Consider the following 13043-nt stretch of genomic DNA (forward strand, 5'->3'; position numbering starts at 1 on the left):
CGTCATAGTATAGTATGGTGTTTTTTTTTGGGCAAAAAAAGTCAAAATTTTTTTTGACCTCAAAAAGTCATAAAAAACGTCATAGTATAGTAAGGCGTCAAAATCGGACGAAAAAAGTCAAAATTTTTTTTGACCTCAAAAAGTCATAAAAAACGTCATAGTATAGTATGGCGTTTTTTTCGGCCAAAAAAAGTCAAAATTTTTTTTGACCTCAAAAAGTCATAAAAAACGTCATAGTATAGTAAGGCGTCAAAATCGGCCAAAAAAAGTCAAAATTTTTTTTGACCTCAAAAACTCATAAAAAGCGTCATAGTATAGTATGGCGTTTTTATCGGCCAAAAAAAGTCCAAATTTTTTTTGACCTCAAAATGTCATAAAAAACGTCATAGTATAGTAAGGCGTCAAAATCGGACAAAAAAAGTCAAAAAAAATTTTGACCTCAAAATGTCATAAAAAACGTCATAGTATAGTAAGGCGTCAAAATCGGACAAAAAAAGTCAAAAATTTTTTTGACCTCAAAATGTCATAAAAAACATCATAGTATAGTAAGGCATCAAAATCGGACAAAAAAAGTCAAAAAATTTTTTGACCTAAAAATGTCATAAAACACGTCATAGTATAGTAAGGCGTCAAAATCGGACAAAAAAAGTCAAAAAAATTTTTGACCTTAAAATGTCATAAAAAACGTCATAGTATAGTAAGGCGTCAAAATCGGACAAAAAAAGTCAAAAAAAATTTTGACCTCAAAATGTCATAAAAAACGTCATAGTATACTAAGGCGTCAAAATCGGACAAAAAAAAGTCAAGCTTTAGCACGGCCTAAAAATGTCATAAAAATGGTCTATAGTAAGGTGTCACAATCAGCCAAAAAAGTCATACTTTAGAATGGCCTCAAAATTTCAAGTACTTAAGTAGATTAAGTATGTGGCAGAAACACCCACTAATACATCCATTTCCCGTTTTGGCGAAGGGTCAACTTTGTGGTGCTGCCCTGCCCACACTGTGTAATTCTGATGAAAGCTTTTGATAACTTTTACTCATCAATGTCTTCTGACCTATGACAAAACATTTCATATGTATCAGATTATGTTCTGTCCTCTCTCCTCCTCTTCTCCCCAGAGACGCACAGCAGTATACAGCAACAGAAAAGACATGGCCCCTCCCAGCAGGGGGCGCTATGAGTGTATCATCAAACGAGCACATAAATCAGCTGAGAGTTTGAAGGTCATCCTGACTGTAAAGGTTGTTCAACATTGGATGAAGTTTGTGGGAGATATAGGCACAAATACATCCATTTCCTGTGTGTTGGCGAAGGGTCAATTTCATGGTGGCGCCACAGCCATACCATGTAACTGTGATGAAAGCTTTTGATAACTTTTACTCATCAATGTCTTCTGAACCATGAGATAACATTTCAAATGTATCAGATCATTTTTATATCCATTTCCTGTGTGTAGGCAAAGGATCAAGTTCGTGGCGGCGCCACGGGTAGACCGTGTAACCTACACCAAAACTTTTGATAACTTTTTGTCCTTAATGCCTTAAGGTTCAACAGAAAAAATTTCAGCCCGTTTGGACCAATCCCCTAGGACAAGTTCGGCCAGTCCGAAACGCCAAATGGCGGCATTTTTCCAAAATGGCGGACTTCCTGTACATTTTAGAATTTTCCTCCAAGAGACTTTTTTTCTTGTATTGATCCATCTGTGCACCAAATTTCATGTCTATAGGCCTCACGGGGGCTGAGTTCACATTCCAGGGGGCGTTGCTGAGCTGAGTGACCACGCCCAATTGTGTTAAAACGGTGCCCTGTGGCAAGACTTGTAGGGGATTATAGGTTTCAAGGAAGAATATTAGCCAGAATGGATGATAAGTGGGAAAAACTCAAAATCCTCATTTTCACAAATCGGAGGGTGACTTACACATCGTGTAACATAGAGAAAAGCTTTTGATCACTTTTGGACAATAGTGTCTTAAGAGCAACATGACATTTCAGCTCCATCCGATGATTTCCCTAGGAGGAGTCAATTAAAGAAAAAAATGAACCACTGCCATTAGGTGGCCCTGTGACGATATCATCATGTTAGCATATCAATTTGTTTGGAATCACATGATCATCATGCTTGATTTTTTTCATCCACATTGGATGATATGTTGAACCGGCTGTCGTCTGGGTGATGGACACGTGCCCATAGACACGTCCGTTTCAGCTTTGTCTGTAAAACGCATTGTATACCAACAAGTTTATGACAACACTTGATTTCCAAATTGCATCTTTATTGGCTCTAAGCAAAATCAGTCACTCGAGTTTCTCTCACAAAGGAAAAAACATCTGAAACTCTGCACATTCAACTGAGAAAAACAAACAACATCAGCCATGTAATCCACTTTCTGCCAAATTTCACATTTGACTGAATAATACAGAAGCGGTGGGAAAAGCCACATTAGATGCAGCAGTTTCCAGGTCCATGATCGCCAAAAAACATCAAGTGATTTCAGTTTAACAACATGAGAATAAGGACTTTGGGGACTTTTTGAATCTTATTTTTTTTTCCCTTTTGTTTCACATTTGCTCACTCCTGAGTTTGGCAACATTTCCCCAAGTGCTTTCACACATTTTAATCATAAGCACATCACATCATCCATCCTTAAAGCTCACCCCTTTCATTTGTGTACTGGGGTGGAATAAATACTCTGTTCAGTTGATATTCCAAGTCAGTCCATAATAACCAAGTCAGGTCTAACAAAAAAAGGCCTTTTCTTTGTTGATAGTAAAGTAAAACATGTTTTCTCTGGCAAAATTATAATGAAATAAAATGAAAGCACTCTGAGCCATGGTTGCTTTCGACAGTAAACACCACCCTGGTCTGGTAAAAGTTTAATTCAAAAATAATCAAACGTGAGGTCATAAATCCAAAAATCTACTGATAAACCGTATGTATCTCGCTATTTCTTTTTTTTTTTTTTTTTAAATGTGATTATTTTGCCCCTCAGATTCCCCATCTGTGAGGAGTTCCTTTCCTCTGTGCCGCATCAGAGTGCTCACGTTAACGTCAGAAATGCTTCAGCTGAAACGAGAAAAGCTTCGTGTTCTGAGCAGAGCAGACGGCTGACATCTTTGTCCTCCAGTCGCCCGCCCTCAGAGCTGGGCGAGCTGTGACTGGCTCTCATCTCTCTGACCGCCCTCCCACTGGACACCCGGGAGAGGATTTGATTGGCTGACGGTGACAGCAGGGGGCAGGATCTCAGTGTCAGGACTGTATCGTTCCCTTGAGATACCACATCCCTGCGTGGCTGCTGCAGCACTCCTGGAACATCAGGGGACCAGTTAGATCATGTCAGTGGGGGGGTGGGGTGGGGTGGGGTGAGTGGGGGGGGCTCCTTAAAAAAGTACGCTTCTTAAAAAGTCTCATCACCAATCTCACCTTGAGCAGCCGGTCGATATCGGCTTTAGAGGTGTCTCCAAACTCCTGAGCCAGTCTGGCTTGTATCATGTTCCTCCTGACCCGGTAGTTCTTTGTGAACAGGTCGTACAGCAGCCGACGTTGCTGCAGGACGAAACACGGCAAGAAATCAATTTAAAGAAAGTAAAAAAAACACCACACTTGGCATGCAGCTTTGCCAAGTGTGGTCATTAAACAGAACTGTGTCCTACTTCTCTCTTCAGTGTTGCGCTACATTTAAAAAACTAACCAGAGACACGCTGCGTGTGGTTTCTGAAATTCGTGTGAAATTCAGTGAATGTTGAAAGCTTAGCAACACGTGGTTTTGTGGTGCGTTACAGCTGCCAGTATCTGCATGTATTGTCAGACAAGAAGGATGTTATGACAAATGTGATGTTATGAGAGCGCTTACCTTGTCGAACTCTTCTCCAGTTTCCCACAGACCAAACACCTTTTGTTCATCGGGGGCTGCTGTGCTCTGAGCAGGAAACTGAAATCAGAAAGAGAGAGCAAAGTTAGAAGAGCAACTGACCAGGACATTACCAATTCACCTGCTCCTGGACGTAAGCCAAGTCTTCCTCTGTCCTCTCTGGCATAAGTGTGTTTATAACATAATATAGCATGCATGTTCATCAAAACCTTGATTCAAGCGTGCAAGTACCACTTTATGCACTTCACATATCATAGCAACGTCAAAGCATTTCCTGTCTCTCAGACACTTGTCTGTTAATTTGGTCTGTGGCCAAAAAGCCAAAACAAGAACAGGCTGACCACCAGAAGGATCAACACTGAGCACCCCAAACCAGGATTAGGCACAACCCACTGACTCAAAACCGATCTATGAACTGTCAAGACATCTAGACAATATTGTTAACTGCAACACAGAAGACAATTCACCTGATCCCAGATCTGCCTGCATTTGCAAACAGCTTCCCGGATTAACCCCTCCTCCAGCACTAATGAGCTTTGCTTTGGGGCTAATTATCTGTTGCATAATAAAGATGGCGCCCGGCCATTCCCTCCCCCACGGCGGTTGTAATCCTCTCACGTCAAGGATACAGATTGGATAAGACCTAAGCCAGGACAGGACCGGTCCTGGCAGGAGACCTGGCTGCTTAATGAAACAAAAGGACGCGGCACAAACCACGCCGCCCCCTGCCCTACGAGCAAACACCACACCAAGAAAAACACAGCCGGCAGGGTAAACTAATAACAGACCACGTCTAACTACAGTAAGCCTACAAACAGAAACCTTAGTCCAAATGCAGAGGGCAGACAAACAGTACAACCACACAGAGGTATCAGGTGGCTGCTGGAACTTGAGTGGAACCTGAGAACCACTTCTGCATTGCTTCGGTGCAACCGTTCCTTTACAAGCAACAAAGCACTCACAAGCAAAACGGCCGTTAATGTCGTTATTTTGAGTGAGAAAACTGATAGTTGTGTTACAGCTGCCAGCGAGAAAACCCCATTGTTCAGTTTGAAATAGGGACCAGAGCAGCAGCAGCAGCTCCTCATCCAGGACAAAGGAAAACCTGATGTGCAGGTGAAACAGGGGACCACGCTGTTCTGCTTCCTCCTTGGGTGTGGTCTTTGCTCTGAGGCCATTTGAAGAGAAATCAAACCTGACAACTCAAGTTCGACCGGGGGGGCTTGACAACTCACAGCTCGGCAGGACAGGATGAGAACATGTATCTGAGCCTCACAAACTACTGCTCAGTTATGTTCTGTTGCTCTACGTTTCAGTGCATTGCTGTGTGTAATGAATAGTGAATGTGACTTGCTTCTTCCTGTTGTTTTGCATGATCTGTGCACTATTGTCTGCTGATTTTGTTGGTTTAACACCCAGAAACCTCGTGAATCCTTAATTTTCCACCATAAAAGCTGGTGCCCTGTCTGAATACTCACAGGCACCATTATCTGTTTGCAATGGCAGAGGAGTATGGCGTCCTGTAGCATGTGGTCCGAGATGGAGGGGAAGATGCTCCGTCCCGCCGGCATGGAAGCCAGATGGAGGTTAAACAGCCTCTTTAATTCGTTCAGCGTCAGTACAAAATGCTTCCTGAAAGTCTTTATCACAAAGTCCTGTAGCTCCAGGGATGGCGTGTTTCCGTTAGTGTGATCGAAGCCGGGGGAGGTGGCACTGAGGTACCCATTTATGGAACCGTTGGGTATGGAGGAGGAGGAGGGGGGAGAGGAGGTGTCCATATGGTCATCTTCTTTGTCGCTGACAGGTTCCTGTTTGATGTGGATGCTGCTTCCTGCTCTTCTGGCGTCCAGGTCCTTCTGTAGGGACGACTGTTTTTCTTTTGCTCGCTCCTGGGCCATCTTCAGGCGCTGCTCTCCGCTGACATGGACGGGCTCTGGAAAGCAGACATCGGATCAAGTAAGATTCATCTCTGCTGAATATTTAATGTGCTTTCTATTAGCAGTATGTTGTTACAAGTATAAGTCAGTACACACCAGGCTGAGGGGAATTCTTTGGCGTGAAGTCTTCTTTAGAGAAGTTAAAGACCTTTTCCAACCTTTAGAAAAAGAGATTTGTACAAATTAGTCCTGATAAACATTTAATAGCACTTTCACAGTTGACAATAATATCCTGGTGAGATAGAAGAGCTGCTTTAGTTATTTTCCCCCCTGCTTCTCTGAGTGTAACCTACTTGCTCTGGATGCCAAGCCACAGCATGTGTTGCCTGTGGGCAACATCTGGGTGTTTCTTAATGAAGTCTACATCAGTAGGCAACAGGAACTCCCAGCCCCGGTTGATCCGCGGCGCTGCCACGTGCTCCAGGAACTCCTTCACATCCTCCGGAGGAAGCTGACGGAGACAGAAGGAAGGAACTGTTAGTCCTGTGTACCTGCATGAGCTGAAACAACCGCTGCCTCAGGGTAACAGAAGAGAGCTAGAGCAAGTGTTCAAAGACACTCCTGCTGATGGGGCCGAGCACCTCCCAAGTGGAGTTTGTTTTTATTAATGTCAAGCTCACCAAGAACTGCCTTTGAATGTTCTGTACAAAAGAAGGTTATCAAGTTTATTCTGCACCTGCATGTTTTCTGCAATATATTGTTAAATCAGAAGAATACACTTGCAAAAAACCAACCTACTGTGCTTTCATACATAAAATTAACAATCCAGTTTAGAAATGGGTGGTATTATAACACCTCCACAAGCAACATCCATGCAATGATTGTACGTCACATGTAACACCCCATGGGATTAATGTGCCATGCAATGAGCCTCGAGGCTGTGTGCCTTAAACCTTAAACCTTTCCACTTTTACTCTGCTACTTACAATTTTCAAACAATCCAGACAAATTTAATCATTCTGGTCAAAACTCTGAGATACTCATGGGATTCCTTGATTAAGATGCACAGTTCAGAATCTAATCTTTAGGTATCACCAGTCGACTTGATTTGGTATTTTGTTCACGTTGATTACTTACTTTGATGATGGATGCAATCTCCTTTCTCATCACAGAGCGCTCCAGAGTGAACCTCCACAACTAAAGAGAGACGAACAACTGCATCAAAACCACATAAAACAAGCTCTCTCGGGCCTTAGACCGTCATTGATTTAATCTGGAGTACTTTAATTAAAAAAAACAAAAAAAAAACAAAACAGCGACGGCAGCTCACCACAAAGTCCCTGCCACGACAGAGCACTTCAGCAGGGACACCACTGTGAGGACTGCAGGTGTTTTTAGGATACAGAACATCACTGAGGAAAAAAAACAAGAAAAAAAACAGAAGCATCACTCTGCTGCCAGGCCAGTGTCTAATGTGGAAAAATATTAAATTATAAAACACACACATGCTCTCTCACACAGGCTGCAACACTCTCTTGTGGGTTGTGTTAGGCGTAACTTTAAATCCTCATTTCAAACCATAAATTGAATCTGTGTAAAACTTCCTATGACATTTGTCCTCACAATAAATCAGTCTGCCCTGGAACAATGGACACACTCTTCATACTTAATTTACATGTACAAGAGGATGGATTCTGTTTAATAAAAGCTGCTTGAACTCACCTCTTGACAACCCAGTTGCCCTGAACCAGAAGTGCCACCTGCTGGATGCAGCGCAGCACTGAGGTTGAGTCTGTCCCAGAAGCGAGGAGGCCCATTAGGTTAGCGAACGGCATCACCTTAACTGAAGATGAGAGAAGTTGTCAAAGGAAGGGCAAAGAATCGTAAAGTTAAATGCTGTAAATGTGATGCAGTTCATGTCGTTTAATATACTCAGTCAAAGATACAAAAGAAAGTAAAATAAATGCTCGTTGAAAATTGACCATTATCACAATTCTAACCAAGAAACAATTCTGTGATTTAAATGCCACCACATAACACTGAGACCATAACACATCTTGAAAACAAAGCAACTAACAAACTTCTGCAGATAAATTCAATCTGGAGCTGGAGAACATAATGTTTTAAACCGTTTCACATAGGTCCAGCATCATTACTAATGCTCTGTCACCCCCTTCTGGCACAAACATAGACTACACCTGAAATGTGAACTAATTTGGATACTGATCTGCTGTTTAAACAATCATAAAGAGTGCATCTGACACAAATTACTGATTTCTAAAACAACTAAAATCAACCCGGCACACCAAAACCTTCTTCTTGTACGACCAGATTACACACGTCAACCTACCATTCTTCATCAGGGTCTTGACTTGCTCTCCCAGAGGCAGAGTGCGGAGTTGAGCCATGGAGAGCACGTTACTGGGACCGACAGGCTTCACACTAACAAAGAAAAAAACAGGAAGGAGATGACGGTAATGACTCATTTCTGGAGCAGTCACCCAGTTTAAAATCTAGGATCTTTCCTCAGAACACTGAAGAATACTTACACTTTTTCCTCTGCGAGTGGGGGCATCAGCATCGCCAGGTACTCCCTGAGAAAATAAGAGAAATAATTCAGGGAGAAAGGTGAGAAGGGAAGGAGAAAAGCATGAGGAATTACATAAAGATGAGGGAACTTGAGCAAGTGAACAAATAGCTCACAGTCTTGGTAGAAGACTTTTATGTTTTTAAACTTTACATTTTCGAAACCACAAAAGTAATTTGTGCAATCAGAGCAAACAACAGTTTCTAATATTAGAAATTTAACATTGGACAACGAGGAAAGGCCATGATGGATTTTGTGTTACTGCAACTAAAATAATTCAAAGTAATGAAATGTATTAAACTCACTTAGGAGTTTTGACCAGTTCAGAGTTCTCTGAGGCGTCCACCGACTGACAGAACAGGTACTGCCTCTCATGCTCTGAGCGACCATCCTGAATTTCAACAATGTGACAAAGACAAAACCAATGAGACAAACGCTTCATGACAAGATCTCCTGACACCAGCACAGCTACAATACAATTCAGCACACTATTGGATAACATATCCAATACTAATGAGTGATGTGGTACCCTGTCAATAAACGCCTCCCCTACCTTGACCCCATGGTAGCGCAGGTGAGCCCAGGGCTCCTCTGCTTGCTTCTTCTGGAGGAACTCATAGGACTGGATCCTCCTTTGCCGGGCCTGCTCCGACTCAGGACGGGCAAACCTCACCTGGAGTGGAAAAATTCAGACATTCTGGGGTTTTTAAGAGCACAGAAAGTTAGAAAGATCACGTGTTTACAAGTCTGTGTACAAGTTCTCACTGTGATGGCCTTGGCTTCCTCCTCAGCTTCATCCTGGGAGGAGTCTCCACCTGCAGACAGAAGACCGTGGTCATATAAAATGTCATCACATATCAGGTATATCTACATCAGACAACACAAGGTTTTAGGCTGCTTCTCAAAGCAAATGAAAGCATGACGTTCTGCTGTTGCTTGTGTAATAAAAGGATCAGAATTATACTTTTTTAAAGATTTTTTTTCCAAAAAAAGTAAAAAGTAAAAAAATTAAGGTGTAAAATTACAAAGTGAGACTGATTAACTGTTAAATCAACAAATCAATGCATTTTAAAAAGGCTGTAAATTTTTTAGACATCCATATTACTAAGGATGATGCTTTATTTATCTTGGGATATTGGGTTAGTGAAAGACAAGAGAGTTCATTCAAAACAGCAAAAAAAATTTTAAATGCTTAAAAAACAGCAATCTACATTGATCTCTCTCATTAATGAAAAAACAAACAAAAAAACACACCCACCTTCATTGGCTGCCTCCCTCTCTCTGGTTTTGTTGTCAGCCTTGTCCAGGTAAGAGAAGCTTGGTCTCATCTGGAGGATTCCTGTCAGAGGTGTGACGTGAAGTTCACCTATGGACATAAATAATAAAACAGTCAGAAACCAAATCCTGGTTTTGATCAGTATTAATGCAGCAATGGTTTACTGTGGCCTTATGTCAGTATGTCATGAAATCAGTCATGTTGACATATTTGGTTACCTTCAACATAAACATTTTTTGTTTATGTGCATTATGTGCATTATGTGCATTTTTTGTTTATTTTTTGTTACATGTTATGTTCTCTAATTGTAAAATTAGAGAACATAACACTAAAAGATAAGAAAGGTAACACTGATAAGGATTCATATGGACTCTGTCAACATATGAGTGACCTTTGTGTGTTTACAAGAACCAGCAACAAAGTAAAACCAACCAAAACACAAGCATGATGCTGCAGTGGACTACAGAACAACTGGTTATTAGATCAGACCTTTGCGAAACACAGCAGCAGCATATCTGGAGGTGTTGGTGGTGGCTTGGATGGAGGAGAAGGTCTGTTTGTCCATCATTTTCCTGGAAAAGAAAACCAAACTGATTCATTATTCAGCTTTATTTCTAAAGAAAAGTCAACAAAAGACGACTGATATCACTCTCAACAGTCTACAGCCAGAAGACAGTTAGCTCAGCTAAAGAGTGCAAGGGGAGGGGCAGCTATCCTGGCTCTATCCAAAGGTAACAAATCACCCTTCCAGCATCACTAAAGCTAATTAATTAACACGTTATATCTTGTTTGTTTGAGTCACATAAAACGAAGCCCCACAAACGACAATTTGAAAGAAATAATTTCCCGTTTCCAGTCTTAATTCAAAGATAAGCAAACAGACTGCAGGCTGTAGCTTCATATTTAACAAACTGATACGAGAGTGCTTTGGTGTTTTCATCTAACACTCTGCCAGAAAGTGAATAAGCGTAAGTGTCAAACTATTCCTAGACACTAGTGGTGAGTATTAAGAGCAGACAGACAGGTTTAACAGTAGACATACGTTGAGTAGGTGTTGGTTTCGTCAAAACCTGTGCCATCCACATTCAGAGCTATTTGCTCCCCCTTACTGCAACAGTAGTTTGGACTCATTGTGTTGATGGCCATTTCCAACTCCACCTATACAAATATTAGTGCAAAAACACATTACAAACACTTTAAGATGAGCAAAGACTCTTATTTTCTAAACAGATGGGTTGTAAAGTAAGAAAAGAGCCTTCTGTACCCTTTGCTGCTTGGGTTTGATCTTAGCCGTTAAGTGGTTGACATCATCATAGGTCATGGTGGATGGTCGCACAGGGTACTGTCAGAAAAAAACAATGAGGGTGATTAGTGACTCATGACATTTGACACATGAACATTATCACTCACAGTACAGATTAAAAGAATCAAGATTTTTCTAGGAATCTGTTCACAAAGAGAGTCATACTCATTAGCATTAAGTACAACAAAGAAAAACCTTACCTGGAAAAGATACAGCTTATCTGCAAGGCTTTTGGCAAGGTACACATCAATCTTAAAGAAACAGAAACACTGATCAAAAATGTTCTCTGACTACAGAAACTGGCGCGAGCGTGTTAATACTGATGAACACGCAGTGAAATAGTTTGGCTCACTGATGTGCTTTTTAATTATTTTTAGACATTGCAACACAGAGGAATTAGCTCTAGCACGCTTCAGCTACACAGGCAACACTTGTTCGCAAAATAAAATCATTATGGTTTAGAATATCACTAGCTTTATCCTTTAACTTCAGCCTATGGTCATACCTCTTCTATAATGGGGTCATCATCATCCCCACTCGCCATATTGATGTGAGCAGTGCGAGGAGGGAAGTGGAGGTGAAACAGGAGGGGAGCGGCAGCAGATCTATAAGATCCAACCTGGAATCAAAAAAACATTCATTGCGGGGATTTATTCTGCAAACACACACTCCCATCACTGTTAGCAAGTGGCTGCACCCAGGCTGATAATAAAGAAAACAGGTGACAAGCAGCTGGAGCAGTAGCAAGAACAATGTGATTCAGCAAACCAAGGTTACATCACAAGTCATCATGATTTTGTCAGGGTGTTTCAGGGTGTCAGTCTTCAGGAAATACGTAGCAGAGGGGTTATCTTTCCAGACAGTGAACAAGGGAAAGCACTTACGTTAATGGACAGAAAGACCATGATCATTCAGCCTGGCCAGTAGTGCCACCACTGACACAAGCAGGTAAAACTCACATGATGTAACACAATGTAATCCATATTAAATGACTGCTCTTCATACAAAGCCTTTGTAACAATCGCTGTAAACACCCAACACCTCAAACAGCAATTATTCTAAAACTTCTTACAGGTAATTATTCTTTTAAAAAGAAGTATTAGTTTCTGTCTACGTTAGCTTCATTAGCAGGCTAGCATCAAACCCTCCAGCCACTTGTCACAGGCCTGCAGTACACTATGAGTTAAATTTGGGTTTCGGTATAAAATATATACATCTGTAAAAGGATGCGGAGCAAAAGGCACCGATCTCAACACTTCCGTTTCGTGTAAACAAACGTATATGCAACGAAACATGCTAACAGCCTGCAAACTAGCCTGGCCGGGCAACTTTAGCCTAGCATTAGCGAGGCTAGTCAGGCAAAATAAGACACCATCAGTCATGAGGGCTTGGTTTAACCCCTCTTTTCTCCTAAACGACACCCAGTCTAAGTTTAGCTCTCACCTGCACACTTCACTGTAGAGTTTTAGCTATCTCATCCGTGTGAGGATAGTCCACAAAGTGTGTTGCGTGCAGGAGCAGAGGTCTATCTCAGGCTAGCGCAGCTGTGGTCTCCTGCTTGTCGGTACCATGTTGACTCTGTGCTCCACACAGACACGTGGGGAGGAGCCCGGGCCCATGATGCACAGCGACACCACTACTGCACATTTACAGTCACTATTTCTTTTCACTGATTTAAAACTCGGTCAAAAAGTATCGCAGGAGTTTCATATATGCGCGTAGGTTTGGTCAATATGCGGCGAGTACACTCAGTAACCACTGAGCATGAAAAATATTTGGCAGCGGTGGGATTCGAACCCACGCCCCCGAAGAGACTGGAGCCTTAATCCAGCGCCTTAGACCGCTCGGCCACGCTACCTCTGTGATACTCAATTCTGATATACTTTTTATATACTAGGTCAGAGAGTTCAACAGTTGGTTACACAACTTGTTTCTTTCAATAGAGTCCATGCCAACAACGGTCTCTATGAACCATGAACCGATTAGGAGATGATATACCCCCCCTGGGCAAAGACGTGAAAGCCCTCCTCTCTATTTTGTGTTTCTCTGGTTAATTCTTGCCTCTCCTAATGGCATCTATTTTTTGGTGATTTTCCATCTTTTAGTTGTCTATAGCTTATGTGTCTGTCT

At 41.8% G+C, this 13043-nt stretch overlaps 1 protein-coding gene and 1 non-coding gene across 2 annotated transcripts; both read right to left on the minus strand.

The window, feature by feature from the left end:
* Positions 1-2919: 2919 nt before the first annotated feature.
* On the minus strand, positions 2920-12493 carry polr3e (polymerase (RNA) III (DNA directed) polypeptide E). Its single transcript, XM_041029517.1, has 21 exons — positions 12357-12493; positions 11419-11532; positions 11114-11164; positions 10875-10952; positions 10653-10768; positions 10100-10182; positions 9593-9700; positions 9100-9149; positions 8888-9007; positions 8640-8725; positions 8297-8341; positions 8098-8189; positions 7470-7590; positions 7078-7159; positions 6885-6944; positions 6101-6258; positions 5904-5965; positions 5349-5803; positions 3853-3930; positions 3423-3545; positions 2920-3305 (listed from the first exon to the last, which is right to left on the minus strand). The coding sequence occupies exons 2-21, from the start codon at positions 11455-11457 to the stop codon at positions 3249-3251; spliced, it is 2064 nt and encodes a 687-aa protein (XP_040885451.1). The 5' UTR covers positions 11458-11532; positions 12357-12493; the 3' UTR covers positions 2920-3248.
* Positions 12494-12689: 196 nt separating this feature from the next.
* On the minus strand, positions 12690-12771 carry trnal-aag. Its single transcript has one exon. It is a non-coding gene; the product is annotated as a tRNA-Leu (tRNA).
* Between the last annotated feature and the right edge of the window lie 272 nt (positions 12772-13043).

Source organism: Toxotes jaculatrix, chromosome 21 (assembly GCF_017976425.1).
Source record: "Toxotes jaculatrix isolate fToxJac2 chromosome 21, fToxJac2.pri, whole genome shotgun sequence".
NCBI classification, from domain to species: Eukaryota; Metazoa; Chordata; class Actinopteri; family Toxotidae; genus Toxotes; species Toxotes jaculatrix.

Coding starts and splice junctions, on each gene's coding strand:
- polr3e (XM_041029517.1), bottom strand. CDS start 11,457: ATGGCGAGTGGGGATGATGATGACCCCATTATAGAAGAG. Junction 10,953..11,113: donor ATAAGCTGTATCTTTTCCAG/GTAAGGTTTTTC, acceptor TTTTTCTGACAG/TACCCTGTGCGACCATCCAC. Junction 8,190..8,296: donor CCACTCGCAGAGGAAAAAGT/GTAAGTATTCTT, acceptor TTTCTTTGTTAG/TGTGAAGCCTGTCGGTCCCA.